The 23,195-nt window shown below is 42.5% G+C and overlaps 1 protein-coding gene across 5 annotated transcripts in view; it reads right to left on the bottom strand.

Annotated features, from left to right (window-relative positions):
• The window catches only part of LOC140480227 (testican-3-like), a 517,571-nt gene that overhangs the window by 169,281 nt on the left and 325,095 nt on the right, over positions 1-23,195 (bottom strand). For all 5 annotated transcript variants that reach the window (XM_072575112.1, XM_072575034.1, XM_072575285.1 and 2 more), the window contains one exon: positions 8,492-8,606. In XM_072575112.1, coding sequence (XP_072431213.1) covers positions 8,492-8,606 — 115 coding nt within the window. The remainder of the gene's footprint in view (positions 1-8,491; positions 8,607-23,195) is intronic.

The raw sequence follows: 23,195 nt of genomic DNA, 5'->3' as shown, positions 1-23,195 counted from the left end.
GATCAAAGAAAACCCCAAAGATTTCTATCGGTATATCATGAAGAACAGAATGACTAGAAAAAGATTAGGCCCAATCAAGGACAGTAGTGGGAAGTTGTGCATGGAGTCCAAGGAGACAGGGGAAGTGCTAAATGCATATTTTTCATTAGTATTCACACTGGAAAAAGACAATATTGTTGAGGAGAATACTGAGATACTAGACTAGACGGGATTGAGGTTCACAAGGAAGTGGTGCTGGCAAGTCTGGAAAGTGTGAAAGTAGATAAGTCCCCAGGGCCAAATGGGATTTATTCTAGGAGTCTCTGGGATTCCAGGGAGGAGATTGCATAGCCTTTGGCTTTGATCTTTATGTTATCATTGTCTAAGGGAATAGTGCCAGAAAACTGGAGGATAGCAAATACTGTCCCCTTGTTCAAGAAGGCGAGTAGAGACAACCCTGGTAATTATTGGCCAATGAGCCTTACTATGGTTGTGGGTAAAGTGTTGGAAAAGGTTATAAGAGAGAGGATTTATAATCATCTACAGAGGAATAATTTGATTAGGGATAATCATCATGGTTTTGCGAAGGGTAGGTCCTGCTTTACAAATGTTGAGTTCTTTGCTAAGGTGACCAAACAGGTGGGTCAGGGGAAAATGCTTTATGTGGTATACATGGGTTTCAGTAAGGAGTTTGATAATGTTCCCTACAGTTGGCTATTGCACAAAATACAGAGGCATGGGATTGAGGGTGATTTAGTAGTTTGGATCAGAAATTGGCTAGCTGAGAAAAGACAGAGAGTGGTGGTTGATGTGAAATGTTAATCCTGGAGTTCAGTCACTAGTGGTGTACCACAAGGGCCTGTTTTGAGCCAACTGCTGTTTGTCATTTTTATAACCGACCAGGATGAGGCCCTAGAAGGATGGGTTAGTAATTTTGTGGATGACACTAAGATTGGTGGAGTTGTGGATAGTGCCGAAGGATGTTGCAGGTTACAGAGGGACAGAGATAAACTGCAGAGCTGGGCTGAGAGGTGGTAAATGGAGTTTAATGTGGAAATGTGTGAGGTGATTCACTTTGGAAGGAGCAACAGGAATAAAAAGAACTGGGCTAATGGTAAGATTCTTGTTGGTGTAGATGAGCAGAGAGATCTCAGTGTCCATGTACATAGATCCCTGATAGTTGCCACCCAGGTTGATCGAATTATTAAGAGGGCAAATGGTGTGTTAACTTTTATTGGTAGAGGAATTGAGTGTCAGAGGCATGTTGCAACTGTACAAAACTCTGATGTGGCCAAACTTGGAGTACTGCATATTGTTCTGGTCACCGCATTTTCGGAAAGATGTGGAAGCTTTGCAATGGGTGCAGAGGAGATTTGCCTGGTATGGAGGGAAGGTCTTAGGAGGAAAGGCTGAGGCACTTGAGGCTGTTTTTGTTAGAGAGAAGTTGAAAAGTGACTTAATTGAGACAAATAAGATAATCAGAGGGCTAGATAGGGTGGACAGTGGATGCTTTTTTCCTCGGATAGTGATGGCTTGTATGAGGGAATACAGCTTTAAATTGAGGGGTGTTAGATACAGGACAGATGTAAGAGGTAGTTTCTTTACTCAGAGTAATAGAGGCATGAAATGCACCACCTGCAACAGTAGTAGACTTGTGAACTTTAAGGGCATTTAAATGGTCATTAGATAAACATATGGATGAAAATGGAATAGTGTAGGATAGATAGGCTTCAGATTGACTCCACAGGTCAGTGCAATATTGGAGCTGAAGGTCTGTACTGCGCTGTAATGTTCAATGTTCTATTACATTGTCATTCATCTGCACGCCTTAGTGCTATCACTCTGCTGCCTCAGCTTCTTTTGGGAATAAGACCTTTTTCTTGCACTAACCATCTCTGGGTGCAGATGCAGCAATCCTATTAAGTGAGTTCTTGTGCAGCCTGGTTAGCATACCACCATAATTTTTCATCTTTTTGCAAACAATCCAAGTTGGGAGTCTACTACTTGTAAACCCATTAATTCCCCACTGCTGAGGGGAAAATGAGTGAACAATTCACACAATGGTTTAGCTGACATATTTAAATACCAGGGAATGATGTAAGTATTCACATTATCTAATTAGGGCCTTTAAATCAGCTATTGGCACATTTGTCTCCAGCAATTGTGAATGTTCATTCCATCTGAGCAACAGGAGGCTAGAATATGGGACAGAATTAGCCTTAAATACATATACTAATAAAGGAGCTATCCATTCGAAAAAGCATTTCCAACATTCAAAACCAGAGACAGAATGCTGACTCACTTTTGTAGCAAGTGAGTTAACTCTGTTACAATGGCAGCATAACACCAGGATTAAAAGTTTTGCATGTCACACCAGCAAGTACCAATTTGTTTTTGTTGACTTCAGACTATTTGTTACATCCAATCACTCTGAAATATGATCAACAATGACACATGCTTGCTCTATTCTAAGACATTGCAAAGTTGTGATGTAGTTTGAAGGCACAATCAAAATAATTCATGCCTGAAGAAAAAAAAAAATCAGATCTCAGCTCTGGTGTCAGTTCTCCTTTTGCTGACATATTTGCCTTTGGAATAACATTAATGAGGTATTTGCTGTAAGATAGGATCAATCAACAGTGTCACAAATTATTTTAATTTGTACTTCTCATTCACTGACCTCGGTGGAAGCTTAGGATAGAAACTTTGTGATTAAAAAAAAGTTTGAATTCAAATTAATAGGAGTCAGATGGGAAGTTCCTGAGAATACACAGCTTTTAAGCAGTGGTACCACATTCATGTGAATGATTTCTTCAATGATTCCAAAGTTTCCCAGTTAATTAGCTGAGTATTACTTTATTTCAAAATTGTCAACATTCTCTGTCTTTGGGGTCTCCTCTCATTCCCACTGTCTTGCATCCTATTTTTCTCTTCCATCTTCCTTGCTACCTTTCCCTCACTCCCAACCCACCTAACTTTTTTCCTTTTCCTTCAATAGGATATGGGAATTGCTGATAAGAAGTTTATTTTGATGCCTATCTCCAAGTGTCTTTGAACACTGACTTGCCATGATTCAGAATTAAACAATATTCCCTTAATCGTAAGCACACAATCACATGCCAGACAAGACAATACAATTCTGCAGAGACAATATGTTTTTTTTTAAATAAGGCAAGTGTTAAGACACCTTGGTAAACAAAGGGTCCAAAATGGGAGGACTTCACAGTCCAATCCACAGAGTCAATGGGAGATCATTACATCTTACTTCAGTTTAGCTAAGGGTCATATTAGACTTTGACTTTGAACAGAAGTAACAGCCAAGCTTTCAAAAGAGTTAAGAGAAAGCAAAAGATACTGATTTCCAGGACTTCCTCAGATTCTCAAAAGACATTTTTTTAAAAATTAAGCACGATCTGTACAGCTTGTCCTGTTGTAAGATTCCCCCCACTGCTGCACCCCAGAGAGAGAGAGAGAGAGAGAGAGAGGTCTTTTTGTTTTGGTGCCAACATCTTGGAGATTTCTTCCCTAATTGCCACATTTAGGTGTGTGCTGAAAACAATAACTTTAGTTCAGTGGTTGTTGCTAGGCAATTGTCAGCATAGGACCTCTTCCAAATCAGGCAAAATTGGCTACTGTAGATTAGAGTGGTGCTGGAAAAGCACAGCAGGTGAGGCAGCATCCAAGCAGGAAAATCAATGTTTCAAGCAAAAGTCCTTCATCAGGAATGTGGCTGGGAGCCTTGGGGATCGAGAGATAAATGGGAGGGAGTGGGGCTGGGAGCCAGGTAGCTAAGAAAGCAATAGATGGATGGAGGTGGGAGTAAACATGATAGGTCAGAGAGGAAGGTGGAGCAGATAGGTGGGAAGGAAGATGGACAGGTAGGAGGTCATGAGAATGGTGCTGAGCTGGAAGGTTGGAACTGGGATAAGGTGGGGGGAGGGGAAGTGAGGAAATTGGTGAAGCCCACATTAATGCCCTGGGGTTGAAGTGTTCTGAGGCAGATGATGAGGTGTCGGGTGGCAAATACTCACTTGTTCAATTTAGAAAATCGTGCAGGACATGGATAGGATGAATAGTCAATATCTTATGACCAGGGTAAGGGAGTCCAAAACTAGAGGGCATAGAATTAGGTGAGGGGGAAAAGATTTAAAAGGAACCTGAGAGGCAACTTATTCATGCAGAGTGTGGTGCATGTGCGGAATGAGCTGCTAGAGGAAGTGATGGAGGCTGGTACAATTACACCATTTAAACAGAATTTGGATGAGTACATAAGTAGGAAGGCTTTATGAGTGATTTGAGCCAAAAATCTGGCAAATGGGACTGGATGAGTTGAACCAAAATGTCTGTTCTATGCTGTGCAATTCCATGACTAATGCAGTCGCCTACCACAACAATTGCATTGCAAATTGGGATGGGCAATAAATGCTGGCCCACTTAATAATGCCCACAGTCTCACATTTTAAAATAAGTCATTTTTTTGGTCTGGCAGGGTACACATTATTGTATTGTAGGAATGAGGCACCCACAATCTTCACAAATGGCCTAAGTCTCAGACATTAAGTAAACAGGTCAAGCATGGCATCAGCTTGATAGAATGCTTGTAAGTATGTGCAACATAAATTATCCAAATGCTATGAGCATACAACATTTTTCCTCCAAATAAGAGAATGCTTTTTTGAATTGTCAGATGGTAGCACATGAAAGTTGCATGTTTCATTACCTTAGAATCCATTAAAGAAATAGGCTGTGACCAAGCATCATTTTATGTAATACTGCTGAACAGTTACATGAAAACAATGCTGTTGTTTGTCAAAATATATTAAGCTTGTTGGTTAAAAGTACTTGGGCTGGAATGCCAGAGGTTATTGTTGTAATATTGAGAATCATTTCTTGCAACCGTTCAATGGGAATCTGGTAGCACTGGCATTGTCTGGACGCACTAGAGTGAAAAGTTTAAAAACAACAGGAGTAGAGCTAACTGGTCCCAACTTGAGAATTCAGGAGATTTTCTTCATAATCAAGTCATAATTGGTAGATGACCTTTTAAATTAAGGCGAAACAGACAAGGAGACTTTTTAAAAAATCATTTATACAGCGCAACTACCTGCTTACTGAAAAGGAATACAAATAATAAGCAATTTGCAATTTCTTAATTTCTACTTCAAATCATTAAATATTGTGTTCTCTTTGGCAACAATTTTGAGACAATTTGTAATTGGGTGTGAAACTGAAGACTTAATTCACAAGTCTAAAGTTTTAAAGGTGCACAGGAAGGAAGAAAACATTTGAAGTCAAGTTGGGCTGTTTATCTTTTGGATAAGTTTATAAAATGTCCTGAACTCATGTTTGCAGTTGATCTCTTACTTTGTACTAATAGCCATTTTAAATTCACCAGATAACAATAGTTTATATCGCTTAATTTAAGTCTATTGTTCTTTTTAACTATTCATTTTCTTAATTTGAATGGACATTTTCCCATGGCAACAGAATTATGAATGGATAAATAATTCCCCTTAGTGCCTAATCCATCTTAATGGGCAACCTGCTTTGGTAGACACGAGATCTGCCCCTGTGAATTTTCTCCTGTTGGGGTGATGTTGTCCATACTAATTCCCAAACTCCAGACCCCTTTCCCCATCCCATATTTACCCCCACTCCTGTCACAAGAGAACTGTGAAAACTCAGCCCCAAAAGTGATGACGATGATTTTAAGTTTTAAAGGTTCCGCCTTAATCTGTTCAGGACTAATATGTACAAACATGAAGATATTTGGGAAATAACTACAAAAGAAGTTGCAAGCATATTTGTCACTAGAACATTAGCTTTTGAACTTGGAAACATGTTCCTTTTACAGGCAAAGAAGAGGGTACAAGCAAGGATGTCTAAGGGGTTGATCAAGTTATCAAGAAAAGAGCTTAGTCGAGTCTAGGTGGCTCCCTCCCAATAGTTTTAACGAAGAAGAAAAAGTCTCAAGGCAATAAAAATAAAATGGACAAGTCTTGCTGTTTGGATTCAGGGTAATTTAGTATAATAAACTGGATTCATATGTAATATAAAATGTTATTTTGTGAAATAAAAAGTTCCAAGAGGTTTGATTAAATAAAATAAACAAAATGTGTTCATAACTGGAATGGAGTGGAAACATTTGAATCATGATTTAAGATGCAAATATGTTCTTGGTCAATAACATTTCTTTCGGGTCGATGAATGACATGATCACGTGCAAAATTGAACTGATTGGTAAAAGCAGGAAAAATAGATGACAAAATGGAAATATTTCTGGTCTCAAAATAAATCACTGGACTGCAATTCACCAAAATGTATCAATCTAATAGAGAGTAATGGAGGTTCTTTTTTGCTCTTGTTTATATGGACGATAGGCAAATTTCATTTGATACCCTGAATACTAAGCAAGATATCAGAACTACAAAACAGGAAATGAGCAAAGACTGCCCAATGCCCCAATCTGTTGAAAGGATAATGGGATAACCCAAGAAAGACTTCTCTTGACTATCATACTGGGATATGTGCAGGTGTGGGATTGAGAGTCAAGTATCAGGTATGTTGATTATTTAAAAGAGGAGATTAAATTGTTAAAGTGGTGAAGGGGAGAAAAAAGCCTATTTCAAAAAAAAATCCAACATGCTCCATCAGGGAATTGACTAATCCAAAGCATCAGACAAGACATTGACAACCTGGCTGCTAAGTAGCAAATGACATGTCAGTCACAAGGGTCAGGCAATAACCATCCGAACAAAACAGAATGGAAACATTGCCCCTTGACATCCAATGGCACTCTCATTGCTGAAGCCCCACTAACAACGTTTTGGGGAAGCAGGAAGTGATGACCTGGTTGTATTCTTGTTGGACTAGTAATCATCGACTCATGAGACCTTTGCTAGAATCCCAACATAGTAGATGTTGGAGCTTGAATTCTAAACATTGCAGAATCAAAACATCTAATAATAACCATGAATCTACTGTTGATTGTCAAAAAAAACCATCTGGTTCACTAATGCCCTTTGGGGAAGTAAATTTGTCATCGTTGTCTAGTCTGGCCTACATGTGGTTCCAGCTCTCAGCAATGTGTTTGACTTTAACTGTCCTCTGAAATGGTCTGGCAAGGCAATCAATTTTATCTAACTGCTAAATGGAAACCAGGAGAAATACCTGGCATTAATTTAAGCACCAAAACAACAATGGCAAACTCAGCCATGCCAACCCTCCAAAGTTCTTGCTATCATCTGGGGGCTAGTGCCAAATTTTGGAGAACTATCTCATAAGCCTGTCCAGCAACAGCCTAACATGGTAATATTTAATGGATCATCCCTTACAGACAGATAGTGTCCCAGACATCACCACCACCCTGGGAATGTCTTGTCCAACAGGTAGGTGAAACCAAGCAGAGGTGCAGCACAATTAGGAGGGCATTGCTTGTGAGTTCTCAACACTGACCCTGGGTCCCATGAAATATTATTGTAGCAGGTTAAACATGGGCAAGGAAACCATGCATAGAAACTTCCCACGCCCCTCACATTAGCTGATGAATCAGTACTTCTTCATATTAGGCACCACTTGGAAGAAGCAAAGTGGGTGACAAAGACACAAAGTGTACTCTGGGTAGGGGATGTTCAATATTCACTAGCAAGGATGCCTCAGCAGCACCATTACTAACCAAACGAGTTGAGTCTTAAAGTATACAGCTACTAGACTGGATCTGCAGTAAGTGATGAGGAAACCAATAAGGTAGAAGAATATACTTGACTTCATCCTCACTAATCTGCCAGTCTCAAAAGTATCTGCCCGTCCTTTGGTTGACGAAATTCCATCTTTATATCAAGAATATCTTTGGTCATGTGTAGCACTACTACTGTGGTAAATGGAATAGATTTTGAACAGATCTACCAACTCAAGATTGGGCATCAATGAGGTACTATAGGTTTTCAGCATAAATGTACTTGGGTATAATCTGCAACTTTGTGGCTCTGCATATGACTAATTCCACCATTATCAAACCAGGGACCAAATACTTGGAAAGCTCCAGGCATGTCTAAAGATAAGGTATCAGCCTGGTGAAGCTACAAAACAGAATTACTTTGTGCCAAAAGGCAATGAGCAGCAATTCTCAGACAGAGCTAAGCAATTGCAAGTTCTTTAATCTTGCCACATTCGGTTAGCAGACAACAAAACAACTCAGTCAAGGTGGACATGCCATAAATATTTCCATCCTCAAATAACAAGGGAACCTACCTACTGTAACCATGGAAAATCTGGTAACCAACATTTCAGATATGCTCCAGGTAAAGATTTAACAATAACAAATGTTGGTTCCCTATTAAATATAACCAATATCTGCAATGAGTAGAATCATTTTACTTCTTCTTACTAATGCATTCTGAATTGATGTTAATGTGCACACTCACATAATTGAAGTTTTTTTTAAATATAAAGATGAAGAAATCAATCCTAAATACATAAGAGATTTTTATTTCCCATGGTAACATATCCTTACCAGAGAGGAGTAGACATGGCCATCTGTTCCACATACAGGGTGAGGATGAACTACTGGACACTGCTTGCAATTTGTTCCTTTCCGTGATTTGTGGGTCAAGTCAGTTTCTTTCATGCTACAGCGAAAATAAACAAAGATTGTTATTTTCTTCTCACGACCTGCCGTCAGATCATTCTAAATGAATAATATAGGGACGAAGCATGCCATACTTTTAGTATCCAACAAAAATTAAGAACAAAACTATTGAAGTGCATAATTGCTTTTGAATATTGACCAGGATTTTCTAAAGGCCAGAGATTCTACTTGGCAGTGTGCATGGGGGTTGTGCATCAAATTTCTGCAGAATCTGCCAAGTAGCAGACTCTGAGGTAATTGACAAGTTCAATGGGAACTTTCAACTATATCTGGTACCCTCCAAACATACCATTTCAAAATGGAGAATTGGCAGGGTTCCTCTATAATTGAGCAAGTAGTTTCTCGGGAAATGAAAACCTAGTCTAACTCCTGTACAACTATCAAGCTGACCCTTTAACTGGCCACAATTTTCACGAGTGCTGTCAAAGTGGTTGTACTTAGCGATGCTAGACATTTAAATCACAGAATATGGCAACCACTATGGTGTAAAAGGGGGTGTGGTTTGCCTTCTTCCCTTAATAGCCTACACAATCCAGGAACTGTCAGACTTGTAGTAAGATGCTACATTGCTAGAGGAGCCCTGACTGTTATCTCCTGTTAGAAGCTCTTTAACTAAAACATCTTAGAATGATGGCCACTCCATGGATGCAGTTATTGACTCTTTTTCTTTAAAAAAAAGTATACATTCTCTAGAGTAATTGGTCACTCTGCAACTGATCCCAGTCTTTACAGCAGTCCTTCAGTATTCATGCTGTCAATTCTCAGGTTCGGGGGTCACTGATTACTCCAAAGAAGTAGTTCAGAACTCAGAAGTGATTGTTATGGTTGCATAAGTTTATTAAAAAAGCAAAAGCTTAGATATGGTACATAACCTAAATAAGCAGTCCAGGACAGATAACTCACTTCAGGTGAGAACAGTCTACTGGACCCAGATTGGAGAAACAGTTGTAGGAACCTGATCTCAGTGGCTGGGAGGGAAAGTTTTTTCTGTTTACTTCATTCTTCTTGAGCAAGCCAGAGTACAGGCTGATCACTTTGAAAAGCTCTCTTCGAGTTAACCAACGTATTAGGCCAGAGTCAGCATGGGGCACTTTTCAGACTGAAGAAAGCTTCTCAATGATATTCTTCCCCTCAAGACTCTATTCATTTCTCTTATGCCTGGGAGGATTATAACCAACGCAAAGGAGGTGATAATGCCAGCACAGGGTGTACACCAAAAAGGTCAGAGAATAGCTGTAGAGCCTGGTATCCAGTCACCAAGTCACCCTTAATTTCACTCGTGGCAAGTCCTTGACTCTGCACAGCCTTGTCAGAGTCAGCCCTCAAAGTGTCAGAATCTCTGACAGTCCTTTTTTTAAGCCACTTTGTAGCAGTACATCAGAGTAGCTTGTTGGGGTACTTGAAGGGCTGGTACCCTACTCTCCATGGTTATTAGAACCTTGTTAGTTTAACTTGTAGGTATCAGTGTTATGTTGTAACAGTGATGCTATAAGTGGATAAAGGGGATGACTAAAATTAAACTAAACTGTCTGTAAAAGGTTTTTATTCCAGACTACCAAACAGTACGATCTCCGGGAAGAACCTAGAGAGAGGTTTATAGGTCTGAGCCCACAAATGATTCCCTGGGCCTCTACTTTAACATAGTCAGCACATGGACATGTTGCTGCACAATTACAGCAAACTCACTCTTGCACCATGTGCCAGCTGCATATGACCCAACACACACTGCGTGGGTTTCAGGCACGTGGCCGTGTCATAAAATTGAAGGGAAGTCAGCCTCAGTAAAGTCAAGGGTGACACCTGAAATAACTCTACAGAGGCCGGTATCCCATCACCAAGTCACCCTTTATTTACACATGGAGAGTCCATGACACTGATCCAGCTCCCTCAGAGCAAGCTCTCAGAGTAAACAGAACCTCTGACACTCCTGTTCTTTTTTTTCTTTTACCTTTGATACTCCTTTTTCTTTGGTAGTGCTTATATTTTCCCCAGCACCCATGTTGTGTATGTGCAGGTGTGAGACACAGTCAAAGACACAAGGTGCACGAATATTTATTCAATTTCCACCACCAGGAAGAAAGAAAACACCTGAGTGGCGAGTGGCAAGTGGCAAGTTTGTGGGCAGCACGGTGGCATAGTGGTTAGCACTGCTGCCTCTCAGCGCCAGAGACCCAGGTTCAATTCCCACCTCAGGTGACTGACTGTGTGGAGTTTGCACATTCTCCCCGTGTCTGCGCGGATTTCCTCAAGGTGCTCCTGTTTCCTCTCACAGTCCAAAAATGTGCAGGTTAGGTGAATTGGCCATGCTAAAGTGCCTGTAGTGTTAGGTGCAGGGGTAAATGTAGGGGAATGGGTCTGGGTGGGTTGCGCTTCGGCGGGTCAGTGTGGACTTGCTGGGCCAAAGAGCCTGTTTCCACACTGTAAGTAATCTAATCTAATCTAATCTAAGCAGTGCTGCATGATCACTCCTCTTTTAACCTGTCAGCCAGGGCTCCCTGATTGGACCTGACTAACAGCCCCAATCTGGGAACTCATATTCAATAAGATCCAGCTGGCTGATCTCATTATAATCATTACATTCCTCCCCGAGTCCAAGGACACAGGCCGGTCCTTTTTCTTGGAGAGCCTCCTCGGACATTTCAGCACTGGGTCAGGTTCCAGCGTATCGGCATCCAATACGGGCAGCATATAACACAAGGGAGCTCACCTCTTGCACCAGGAATGCCTCGGTAGAAATTCACCTCTTCTGCCGGCAAAGGCATTGATGCAGCTACATCCATTATGTCCATCTCAGATTCAGAGGTCGTGAAATACTTGATGGAGAGTGTGAACCTCCGAGTTCTGGCAGCCTCTCTGACTGTTCTGAGGAGCTGGCCTAATTTTTCTCCTGCACCATTTGCGAGATCACAGCCTTCACATGGCTCATGTGCTTGTTCAGGACCTTCACACTGACGTGAACTTTATCGTCACTGATCCTGACCTTGTGTCGACAATGCCTCTTACCCAAACAGGTCCATTTCCATGATTCTTATGCCAAACTTCGTTTCCTGTACTAAACTCTCTCTGCCTCACTTGATGGAGTCTTGGGTCTAGCACTGGCATTCCAGGTACTGTTTCACCCTCCCCCAACTCCCCAGCTCTGGGAAGATCAGAGTTAACTTGTGTGGAGTTTTCTTCTCCATTAGCAACTCTGCCAACGTTATCCATTCCATAGGTTATCAGAAAAATTACTCTTTGCTTTTTTGTTTTAAGAATTAGAATTCGAATCCCTAGTGTGAAAACAGGCCCTTTAGCCCAACAAGCCCACAGTGACTCTCCGAAGTACAACCCATGCAGACCTATTCCCCAACCTTGTATTTACCCCTGATTAATAACATACTCTATGGGCAATTTAGCATGGCTAATTCACCTAACCTGCACATCTTTGGATTGTGGGAGGTAATCCACACAGACACTGGGAGAATGTGCAAACTCCATACAGACAGTCACACGAGGCTGGAATCAAATCCGGGTTCCTGGCACTGTGAGGCAGCAGTGCTAACCACTGAGCCACCGTGCCGCCCCAAATGGTTCATCTGCCTTTTCATCTGCCTCTATGCCATTTGTCCAGAAAAAAGTAATGCATTCTTTCCACATATTCAATGCCAGGTTCAAACAAGTCAGGCTTCCTAAATAATTGCGTGATGCAAGAAATGCTTACCCCAACTCAAAGATGACTGTTGCGTGTAGGTATCTTCATGAATACTCTTGTCACTAGTGAAATAACTCAACAGAGACTAGTGTCCTGTCACCAACTCACTCTAAAATTATTCGTGGGAAGTCCTTGACTCTGGCAAAGCCTGGTCAGAGTCAGCATGCAGAGTGTCAGAATCTCTGACACTCCTCTTTTTCTCTGACAGCCAGGGCTCCCTGATTCAACCAGATTAATTGCCCCAGTCAGGCAGCTCATATTGCATGCAGTCCAGATGGGTGACCTCATTATAATCACAGCAAATCAGCTTCCTTGATATGATAAAGCTACAGTGCCCCAGGAACAGGTCACTGTTGACATCTGCAGCCTTCTGAAACAAGACATTCTTCGAAGATGATCAGGTGGCCATGCATTATCAATGGCCATAAATTTCTGTGTTTCCAGCTCCTTCCAGAGATCCACCGGAGACATAAGGACTGTTTTCACATGCCACAGGCAATCGATACCTCAGTGTAGCCACTTACATTGACATCACAACTGTTAAGTCAAGACACCGGAAATTTTTGTCATTTGGTGTAGTGGTGAATTCCAGAAAGTACAGGGAATCATAGGCCAAGACATGTAGCAATCAAGGCACCACCAGCTCATCCAGGAATAACTTATTAATTGCAAGCCATTTTCCTTTATCAATATTCAGCTGATAGGTGACCACTAGTCAGCTATGTACACCCCTGCAAGATTTCCTGGAAGTTGTCATTAGTCATTTGTGCATAAGTCATTTCTCTCGCAGATTTCCTCACCTCCAATAATTAGTTCCTTGGAAACAAGGGTTACTATCTAAGGATATGATAGACAACACTTGAGATGTGCTTTGCCACTGATACAAAAGAATGGGACAACCAGAGAGACATGAGCACCAGAATGCCCATTGAACAAGCCACTGACTTTCTGAAAATGCCGTTCAGATGCCCAGACAGACACCCTTCTGTGCATCCTCAAGGATTTCCATAATGGCTGTGGTTTGCTGTGCCTTATACAACATCATGCTGCAGAAGAACGTTAAAAGTGCTCAACATCATCAGTAAGAGAAGAAGGAAGAATAGTAGCAGAAGGAGCTGCTGATGTGGCCACAGTGCCTTCAGCTGGCCACCTAGGGTGTGAAAAGGTATGTGATGCACTTATCTAAACATGTTCAGCTAATCAACGTGTGTAAAGCAACATGGCAAAAGGGCATTAGATAAGCAGCGGAATAACAGAATTTTCAGGGTTCTTGAGAACGAATGAGTGTATCTCTTTTACAGAGATCCAGCATGAATAAAGTGGGCCAAGTGACGATCTTCTGGGATGTAGCCATTCTAACTCCTCTCTCTCACTTTCTTAATGTTTTAACACCTAACAAAACTTCTGATCATCCATTACTGCCTCCTGTATGACCCCATGCTTTGCAAAGCAGGCAGGTGTATTCATTCATTACTTCTGTGACACGTGTGTGGACCTAGCTGCAATACAATGGGCCAGTGAGCCCAACTTACATTCAAGTATGAAATTGCAATTTTCAGGCCAATTCTTCAGGGATGACATATTAATATGCATTAGCCATGCAAAAGTGACGTGCATATTAAAGCTTTTTGAGCAGTCAAGTGTTAGGAGCGTAAATAGGATGTGTAAATGCAGAAATGTCTATTCATATACTTCACAGATTCTTCAATGAGCAGTACAACAGAACCTTTTGAATTATTCTTTGCATGATTGTTCAGGTGATGAGCTTGCAATAAACAGTATCAACATTTTCCTTAAAAGATCCACTAATCTCAAAGTTTGCTCAAGCATATGCATTCATTCAAGCAGCGAGGAGAATTAGCTGAACCAAAAATAAACACAAAATAACCATTTTAAACTGCCCCAGCAGCGAGCATAAACTGCAGTTTTGCAAAAGGTACCGGTTCCTCCAACATACTCTTATTAAAGCGCATATTGAGGGCTTTGCATACATGCTTTTTGAATCAAAATAGTGTTAACAAAGTTCATTTTCTCAGAACAAAAATACCTCTTAATCACTAAAGCATTATAAAACATTCCATCAGGCTATGTATTTGACAGATTGTTAATCAGGAATAGATACAAAATGTTCAAGAATGAATTGTATGGAACTTCTCAAGGGCAACTAAGGATGTCCAACAAATGCTGGCATAATTCGTACGCATGAATGAAGAAAATAAAACCGGCCCATGTACTCCAGGGTGCTGACAAAGGGCTGAGATCTGCTTGTTACAGCTACAATCTTTGCTGTGACTCTTTACCTTCACATCCTATCTCTGAGTTTCTTGAGCAATCATAAAGTGCAGGTGTGATAACATCCGTCACTTTCATTGGAATGATTTCTGGTTAAGGGAAGTATGGATAAAAGTGGCTGGATGCTTTGTTTTTTTTAATCTTCAACAGCCACAAGGTAGACTTCATGTTTGCACAAGTGGATACAACTGTGAGATTATGAAATTATCTGTGTATTAAATTATTATAATTTTAAATGGTTTATGCACTTTCAAGCTTTCATTGTCCACCCCTCTTCATTCTTTACTGCCATCAGGAAAATAGGTATTACCCTTCAGAAAAATGCTGAATCTGCCTCCATCATACTCAATCAGTGCATTCCAGAAATCAACCCATTGCTGGGTAAAAAAAAAACCTTCCTCTTTTTATTAATTTGTTGTCATTCATTTTATATTTGGGTTCTCTGCTTTCTTCCACCAACATTAAGCTACTGTCTCTTTATTCTATCGAGACCCCTCATGATTTTGAATACCTTTATCAGATCTCCTCTCAACTTTCTCTTCACAAAGGAAAACAAACCCAGCTTCTTCCCATTAAGAAGAGTTCACCCAAAATGTTGACTTCTCCACCTCCTGGCTTGTTGTGTTCTTCCAGCCTTCTGCTTGTCTAACTTGAATTCCAGCATTTGACATTTTTTTGTTTCCAGTTTCTCTCATCAGTCTAATTAACTGAAATGATCATTTCATATTGCTTTGTAACATTTCATATTGTACATATGTACATGCATATATTACACATGTACCCTCCATCTTAGGATCAGAAGTGGGGATGTTTGCTGATTGTACAATATTCAGCACGATTCACTACTCCTCAGAAACAAGGACCAGCCCATGTCCAAATATAGGAAAACCTGGATAACATCCAGGTTTGAGCTGACAAGTATAGCAAGTACTGTTTAGATTAGATTAGATTAGATTAGATTAGATTACTTACAGTGTGGAAACAGGCCCTTCGGCCCAACAAGTCCACACCGCCCCGCCGAAGCGCAACCCACCCATACCCCTACCCCTACCTAACACTACGGGCAATTTAGCATGGCCAATTCACCTGACCTGCACATCTTTGGACTGTGGGAGGAAACCGGAGCACCCGGAGGAAACCCACGCAGACACGGGGAGAACGTGCAAACTCCACACAGTCAGTCGCCTGAGGCGGGAATTGAACCCAGGTCTCTGGCGCTGTGAGGCAGCAGTGCTAACCACTGTGCCACCGTGCCGCCCTGTTTGCACAACACAAAGGCCAGGCAATGACCATCTCCATCAAGAGAAAATTTAACCATCACCTTTTGACATTCAAAGGCATTCCTATCTTTGAAGCCCTACTATCAACATTCTGAGATTACACTGTGCAAAACCTCACTGAACTAGCCATGCAAATACAGTGGCTACAAGAGCAGTTCAGAGCCAAAGAACCTGGCAATATGGAACTCTCCTGCTGACTATTCAAAACCTTCCACCATCTACAAGGCACAAGTTCGGAGTGTGATGGAAAACTCCTCACTTGCCTGAATGAATGCAATAACATTTAAGAAACTTGACACTATTCAGGATAAAGCAACGTGCTTTATTGGCATCATGTCCATAAACATTGACTCCCTCTACCACTGATGCTCAGCAGTGGCAGTGTGAACCATCTGCAAGGTACACTTCACCATGGCTCCTTCGACAAAACCTTCCAAATCAATGACAGCTACTATTTATAAGGGCTAGCAAAGTAGATGCGTGAAAATTCCATCACCTGCAAACTCCCCTCTAACTTACTCATAATTGAAACTTGGACATGTCATTGGCCCTTCAGGGTCATTGGGTCAAAATCCTGAAATTATCTTCCTAATAGCATTGCAATTCTATTGACAGGACATGTTCTGCAGTGGTTCACGAAGGCAACTCATCACCACCTTCTCACTGGCCAATAGCAACAGACAACAAATGCTTGGCCAAGCCAGCACTAGCTGTGTGCCACGGGTGAACAAAAAAAACCCAAAAATATTTTTTTCTGAACTGATTAGCTGACATTTCAAGATTCTCAGTTTTGAATTGCTTAACTGACCTACCTTCACGAACATTTTAAGCGAGTGTTTGATATTTCTAACACTGTATGTATACGGCCACGTGTGTCCTCTCAACAACCTTGAATAGACAAACCCAACATTAAAAGGTTATCCCTCCTATTGTGGACACCTCCACCAGAGGAGATTGTTTCTCCCCATCTACCTTATCAAATCCTTTAATCATCTCTAACACCTCACTTGAACCACCTCTGACTCTTGTGCATTCAAGTGAATAAAAGCCTAATCTCAGCAATCTGACTTCAAAGTTTAACTCTTGTGGTCCCTGGTATGAAGTTCCAGAAGCTGTGCTGCATTTATACTAATACTCTTTTGTGAGGTGCAGTGTCTCAAATAGAAAACAATGTGTAATCTGACCAGAGAGTGTTAAAAAATTGTAGTACAATTTCTCAGCCTTTATACTATAATTCCCCTTGAAAGTAAAGCTAACATTCCACCTGAATTCTACATTTTGTTTTTGTGTACCCGTCAACAAGCCATTTATGACTTTTGTATGTGGCCCTCTGAAATTTCTTCACTCTTCCACAGTCCATGGCTTTTCAACGTTTGGAAAATCCTCTGATCTATCAAACCTGAATCCAAAAATGACCACCTTGAATTTCCCACATTGAATTTCTTCTGCTCCAGTTTTGCCCACTCATTGTCCTTTTACAACTTTTTGCTCCCATCTATACATGTTGTGTAGCTTACGTTAATGTAATCTGCAGACTGGATTTATACCTCTTTATTTCTTCAGCTAAGTCATTAATAAATGTAAGGTAAAGCTGAAGTCTGTGTACTCATCACTGATGGTCAATACCTATCACATCTGTTAGCCCGATAATATTTCTATTATCCTTGACTTTTTCCTCCCAGTCTCCTTTCCCTTAACCAATTCCTTTCACTAGCTTGTCTCCAGTTCAATGTAGTGAATGTTTGCTAACAATCAACCGCACAGCAGCTTAACAAATGTATTTTGGAATTCAATTAAATAACATTGATTAACACTACCTTATATGCCATGGTAAATTAACCTTCAAAACTATTAAACGATGCATTAGATGTGACTACTTTTTACAAAGCTGATTCTCTCCGAACAGAATATTTTTATCCAAATAGTCAGATACAGGGCAGAAACTTACAGGGGTCTGAACGATGTGCAGCAAAGTTGGGTAACAACTGAAGCAAGACCCATCTTGAAGTCCCAGCAAATCACATCACCTTTTATACCTTTCACAAGCGGCGCAAGAAAATTCTCGTTAGGCAGTGGCAAGTTGCTAATTGATGATGATGAATGCCTGTTAAACACTATCAATAAAACAACACATACCATTCATTTTCAGTCTCCAATCCTAACTAATTTGCCAAGCAAGATAGATGGCAGGAAAACTCAACAAGGAAACCAGAACAAACAAAGGGTAGATTTAGATCACCCCTTGTTTCAAATGAATTCATATTGAAAACCGGGCACCAACATCTCAGGGCACATGGCACAGTCACCAGCAAAAAAGCACTCCATATCCACTGGCATCTGACTTGTACCCATCTCCAAGATCCTCTCAAATCTCTGATCCACTTGCTGCACTGGCAGCTATCATTGCAATGCTGCAGCAAGGGACAAGCACCCAGCCAATGGATTGGATGATGCTACACTTTCAACCTCTTTGTTTTCTCTCATTGTCCTCAATTAACTCCAAGCCTACCTGGACTTTTACAGAATCCATAACTTGCCCATGCCTTTTTGGGCTTCCCCACCCCCCTCAGCCAGAGATACCAAATTCATGTTGCTACTGTCTATCAGGCCACTTACCACAGACAAAGCCAGGAAGCTTGCCACAGTTGTGAATATCAGCAACTCAATCAAGGGAAATGCCTTTAGAACATAGAACAATACAGCACAGAACAGGACCTTCAGCCCTCAATGTTGCGCCGACCTGTGAACTAATCTAAGCCCATCCCTATACACTACCCCATCATCATTTGTTTTAAAATTACTTACCTGTAGCGGGCAGCGGTGTTTTTTTTTTCTCTCTCTTCGCAGAAAGAGCGGGAGCAGCAGAGGAAGTGACGGCAAGCAGAGGGGCAGCCGGGAAGGAGAACAGTGAGTATAAATACTCACCTTTTAACACCAACGGTCATTTGAGTGGGAGCAGCGGCGTGAGCTGGGCGGAAGTGAGGTTGGAGCGCAGAGCTGGTCGGGAAGGTAAGTGATTAGTATTTGAGTGGGTGTGTTCGAGACCCCAGGTCCTACTTTCGTAGGGCCTCCCTCCCACCCTCCTCCTCTAACCTAACTTTAAAGTCCACAGATAAGTGACTCAGTGTTATTGACTCAGTGTTCTTGTTTTGGAGACAAAGTGTACAGTCATGGCAGCACCGGCGGTGGAATGTTCCTCCTGCAGGATGTTTGAGGTAGGGGTGACCACCGATACTCCCAGGAAATGCAGTCAGATCCTGATCCTCACCGAACGAGTTAGGGAACTGGAACTGGAGTTGGATGAACTGAGGATTATTCGAGAGGCTGAGAGGGTGATTGATAGAAGCTTCAGGGACATAGTTACGCCGGAGAACAGAGGTAGCTGGGTAACAGTTAGAGGTGGGAAGGGGAAGAAGCAGGCAGTGCAGGGTTCCCCTGTGGTCGTTCCCCTAAAAAATAAGTATACAGCTTTGGAAACTGTTGGGGGGGACAGCCTTGCAGGTGTAAGCTGCAGTGAAGGGGTCTGTGGCGTGAGGTCTGGCTCTGAGACTCAGAAGGGAAAGGGGGAGAGGAGGAGAGCGCTAGTTATAGGAGACTCTATAGTTAGAGGGACAGACAGGCAGTTCTGTGGACATGGGCGAGACTCTCGGATGGTTTGTTGCCTCCCGGGTGCCAGGGTCCGAGACGTCTCGGACCATGTCTTCAGAATTCTTAAGGGGGAGGGAGTGCAGCCAGAAGTCGTGGTACACATTGGCACCAACGACATAGGTAGGAAGAGGGGTGGGGAGGTCATTCAAGAGCTCAAGGAGTTAGGCTGGAAGCTAAAAGCTAGGACAGACGGAGTCATCATCTCTGGGTTGTTGCCGGTGCCACATGACAGTGAGGCAAAGAATAGGGAGAGAGTGCAGTTGAACACGTGGCTGCAAGGATGGTGTAGGAGGGAGGGCTTCAGATATTTGGACAATTGGACTGCATTCTGGGGAAGGTGGGACCTGTACAAACAGGACGGGTTGCACCTGAACCAGAAGGGCACCAATATCCTGGGGGGTAGGTTTGCTAGCACTCTTCAGGGGGGTTTAAACTAATTTGGCAGGGGGATGGGATCCGGACTTGTAGTCCAGCAAGTAAGCTAGCTGTGTGTCAGGATGCCCAAGACTGTAGGGAGGCTGTGGAGAAGGTAGCACTGACAGGGAATACTTGCAGACACAGAGATGGGCTCAAGTGCGTATACTTCAACGCAAGGAGTATCAGAAATAAGGTGGGTGAACTTAAGGCGTGGATCGGTACCTGGGACTACGATGTTGTGGCCATCACAGAAACGTGGATAGAAGAGGGACAGGAATAGCTGTTGGAGGTTCCTGGTTACAGATGTTTCAGTAAGATTAGGGAGGGTGGTAAAAAAGGAGGGGGGGTGGGTGGCATTGCTAATTAGAAATGGTATAACGGCTGCAGAAAGGAAGTTTGAGGGGGATCTGCCTTTGGAGGTAGTATGGGCTGAAGTCAGAAATAGGAAAGGTGCAGTCACCTTGTTGGGTGTTTACTATAGGCCCCCCAATAGCAGCAGAGATGTGGAGAAACAGATTTTGGAAAGGTGCAGAAGCCACAGGGTCGTAGTCATGGGCGACTTCAACTTCCCAAATATTGATTGGAAGCTCTTTAGATCAAGTAGATTGGATGGGGCGGTGTTTGTGCAGTGTGTCCAGGAAGCTTTTCTAACGCAGTATGTAGATTGTCCAACCAGAGGGGAGGCCATATTGGATTTGGTACTCGGTAATGAACCGGGACAAGTGGTGGGCTTGTTAGTGGGTGAACATTTTGGTTATGGTGACCACAATTCTGTGACTTTCACCTTGGTTATGGAGAGAGATAGGTGCGCACAACAAGGTAGATTTTACAATTGGGGGAAGGGAAATTACGATGCTGTAAGACAGGATTTGAGGAGCATACGTTGGGAGCATAGGCTGTCAGGGAAGGATGTGGTGGAAATGTGGAACTTTTTCAAGGAGCAGATACGACGTGTCCTTGATATGTATGTACCTATCAGGCAGGAAAGAAATGGTCGTGTGAGGGAGCCTTGGTTGACGAGGGAGGTTGAATGTCTAGTAAAGAGGAAGAAGGAGGCTTACATAAGGTTGAGGAAACAGGGTTCAGACAGAGCAGTGGAGGGATACAGGATAGCCAGAAGGGACCTGAAGAAAGGGATTAGGAGAGCTAAGAGAGGGCATGAAAAATCCTTGGCAGATAGGATCAAGGATAACCCCAAGGCATTTTATGCGTATGTGAGAAACCTGAGAATGATGAGAACGAGGGTAGGTCCAATCAAGGACAGTAGTGGGAGACTGTGTATTGAGTTGGAAGAGATAGGAGAGGTCTTGAACAAGTACTTCTCTTCAGTATTTACGAACGAGAGGGACCGTATTGTTGAAGAGGAGAGTGTGAAATGGACTGTTAAGCTAGAAGAGATACTTGTTAGGAAGGAAGATGTGTTGGACATTTTGAACAACTTGAGGATAGACAAGTCCCCTGGGCCTGACGGGATATATCCTAGGATTATGTGGGAAGCAAGAGAGGAAATTGCAGTACCGTTGGCAATGATCTTCTCGTCTTCCCTGTCAACGGGGGTGGTACCAGGGGACTGGAGAGTAGCGAATGTTGTGCCCCTGTTCAAAAAAGGGAATAGGGATAACCCCAGGAATTACAGGCCAGTTAGTCTTACTTCTGTGGTAGGCAAAGTAATGGAAAGGGTACGGAGGGATAGGATTTAGGAGTATCTGGAAAGACAATGCTTGATTAGGGACAGCCAGCACGGATTTGTGAAGGGTAGGTCTTGCCTTACAAGTCTTATTGAATTCTTCGAGGAGGTGACCAAGCATGTGGATGAGGGTAGAGCAGTGGATGTAGTGTACATGGATTTTAGTAAGACATTTGATAAGGTTCCCCATGGTAGGCTTATGTGGAAAGTCAGGAGGCATGGGATAGAGGGAAATTTGGCCAATTGGATAGAAAACTGGCTAACCGGTCGAAGGCAGAGAGTGGTGGTAGATGGTAAATATTCAGCCTGGAGTCCAGTTACAAGTGGAGTTCCGCAGGGATCAGTTCTGGGTCCTCTGCTGTTTGTAATTTTTATTAACGACTTGGATGAGGGAGTCGAAGGGTGGGTCAGTAAATTTGCAGATGATACGAAGATAGGTGGAGTTGTGGACAGTGAGGAGGGCATTTGTTGTTTGCAAAGGGACTTAGATATGATGCAGAGCTGGGCTGAGGAGTGGCAGATGGAGTTCTACCCTGCCAAGTGTGAGGTTGTCCATTTTGGAAGAACAAATAAGAATGCGGAATACAGGGTTAATGGTAGGGTTCTTGGTCAGGTGGAGGAACAGAGGGATCTTGGGGTCTATGTACATAGATCTTTGAAAGTTGCCACTCAGGTGGATAGAGTTTGTAAGAAGGCCTATGGTGTATTATCCTTCATTAGCAGAGGGATTGAATTCAAGAGTCGTGAAGTGATGTTGCAGCTGTACAGGACTTTGGTTAGGCCACAGTTGGAGTACTGTGTGCAGTTCTGGTCGCCTCACTTTAGGAAAGATGTGGAAGCTTTGGAGAGGGTCCAGAGAAGATTTACCAGGATGTTGCCTGGAATGGAGAATAGGTCGTACGAGGATAGGTTGAGAGTTCTCGGCCTTTTCTCGTTGGAACGGCGAAGGATGAGGGGTGACTTGATAGAGGTTTATAAGATGATCAGAGGAATAGATAGAGTAGCCAGTCAGAAACTTTTTCCCCGGGTACAACAGAGTGTTACAAGGGGACATAAATTTAAGGTGAAGGGTGGAAGGTACAGGGGAGATGTCAGGGGTGGGTTCTTTACCCAGAGTGTGGTGGGGGCATGGAATGCACTGCCCGTGGGAGTGGTAGAGTCAGAATCATTGGCGACCTTTAAGCAGCATTTGGATAGGTACATGGATGGGTGCTTAATCTAGGATAGAAGTTTGGCACAACATCGTGGGCCGAAGGGCCTGTTCTGTGCTGTATTGTTCTATGTTCTATGTTCTATCATGGGTTTCCTCCGGGTGCTCCGGTTTCCTCCCACAGTCCAAAGATGTGCAGGTCAGGTGAATTGGTTATGCTAAATTGCCCGTAGTGTTAGGTAAGGGGTAAATGTAGGGGTATGGGTGGGTTGCGCTTCGGCGGGTCGGTGTGGACTTGTTGGGCCGAAGGGCCTGTTTCTACACTGTAATGTAATGTAATCTAATCTAATATAATCTAATCATCCACGTGCTTATCCAAGGATTGTTTAAATCTCCCTCATGTG

The sequence above is a fragment of the Chiloscyllium punctatum genome, chromosome 1 (genome assembly GCF_047496795.1).
Source record: "Chiloscyllium punctatum isolate Juve2018m chromosome 1, sChiPun1.3, whole genome shotgun sequence".
Lineage (NCBI taxonomy): Eukaryota > Metazoa > Chordata > Chondrichthyes > Orectolobiformes > Hemiscylliidae > Chiloscyllium > Chiloscyllium punctatum.
This window is presented reverse-complemented; position numbering and strand designations above follow the sequence as displayed.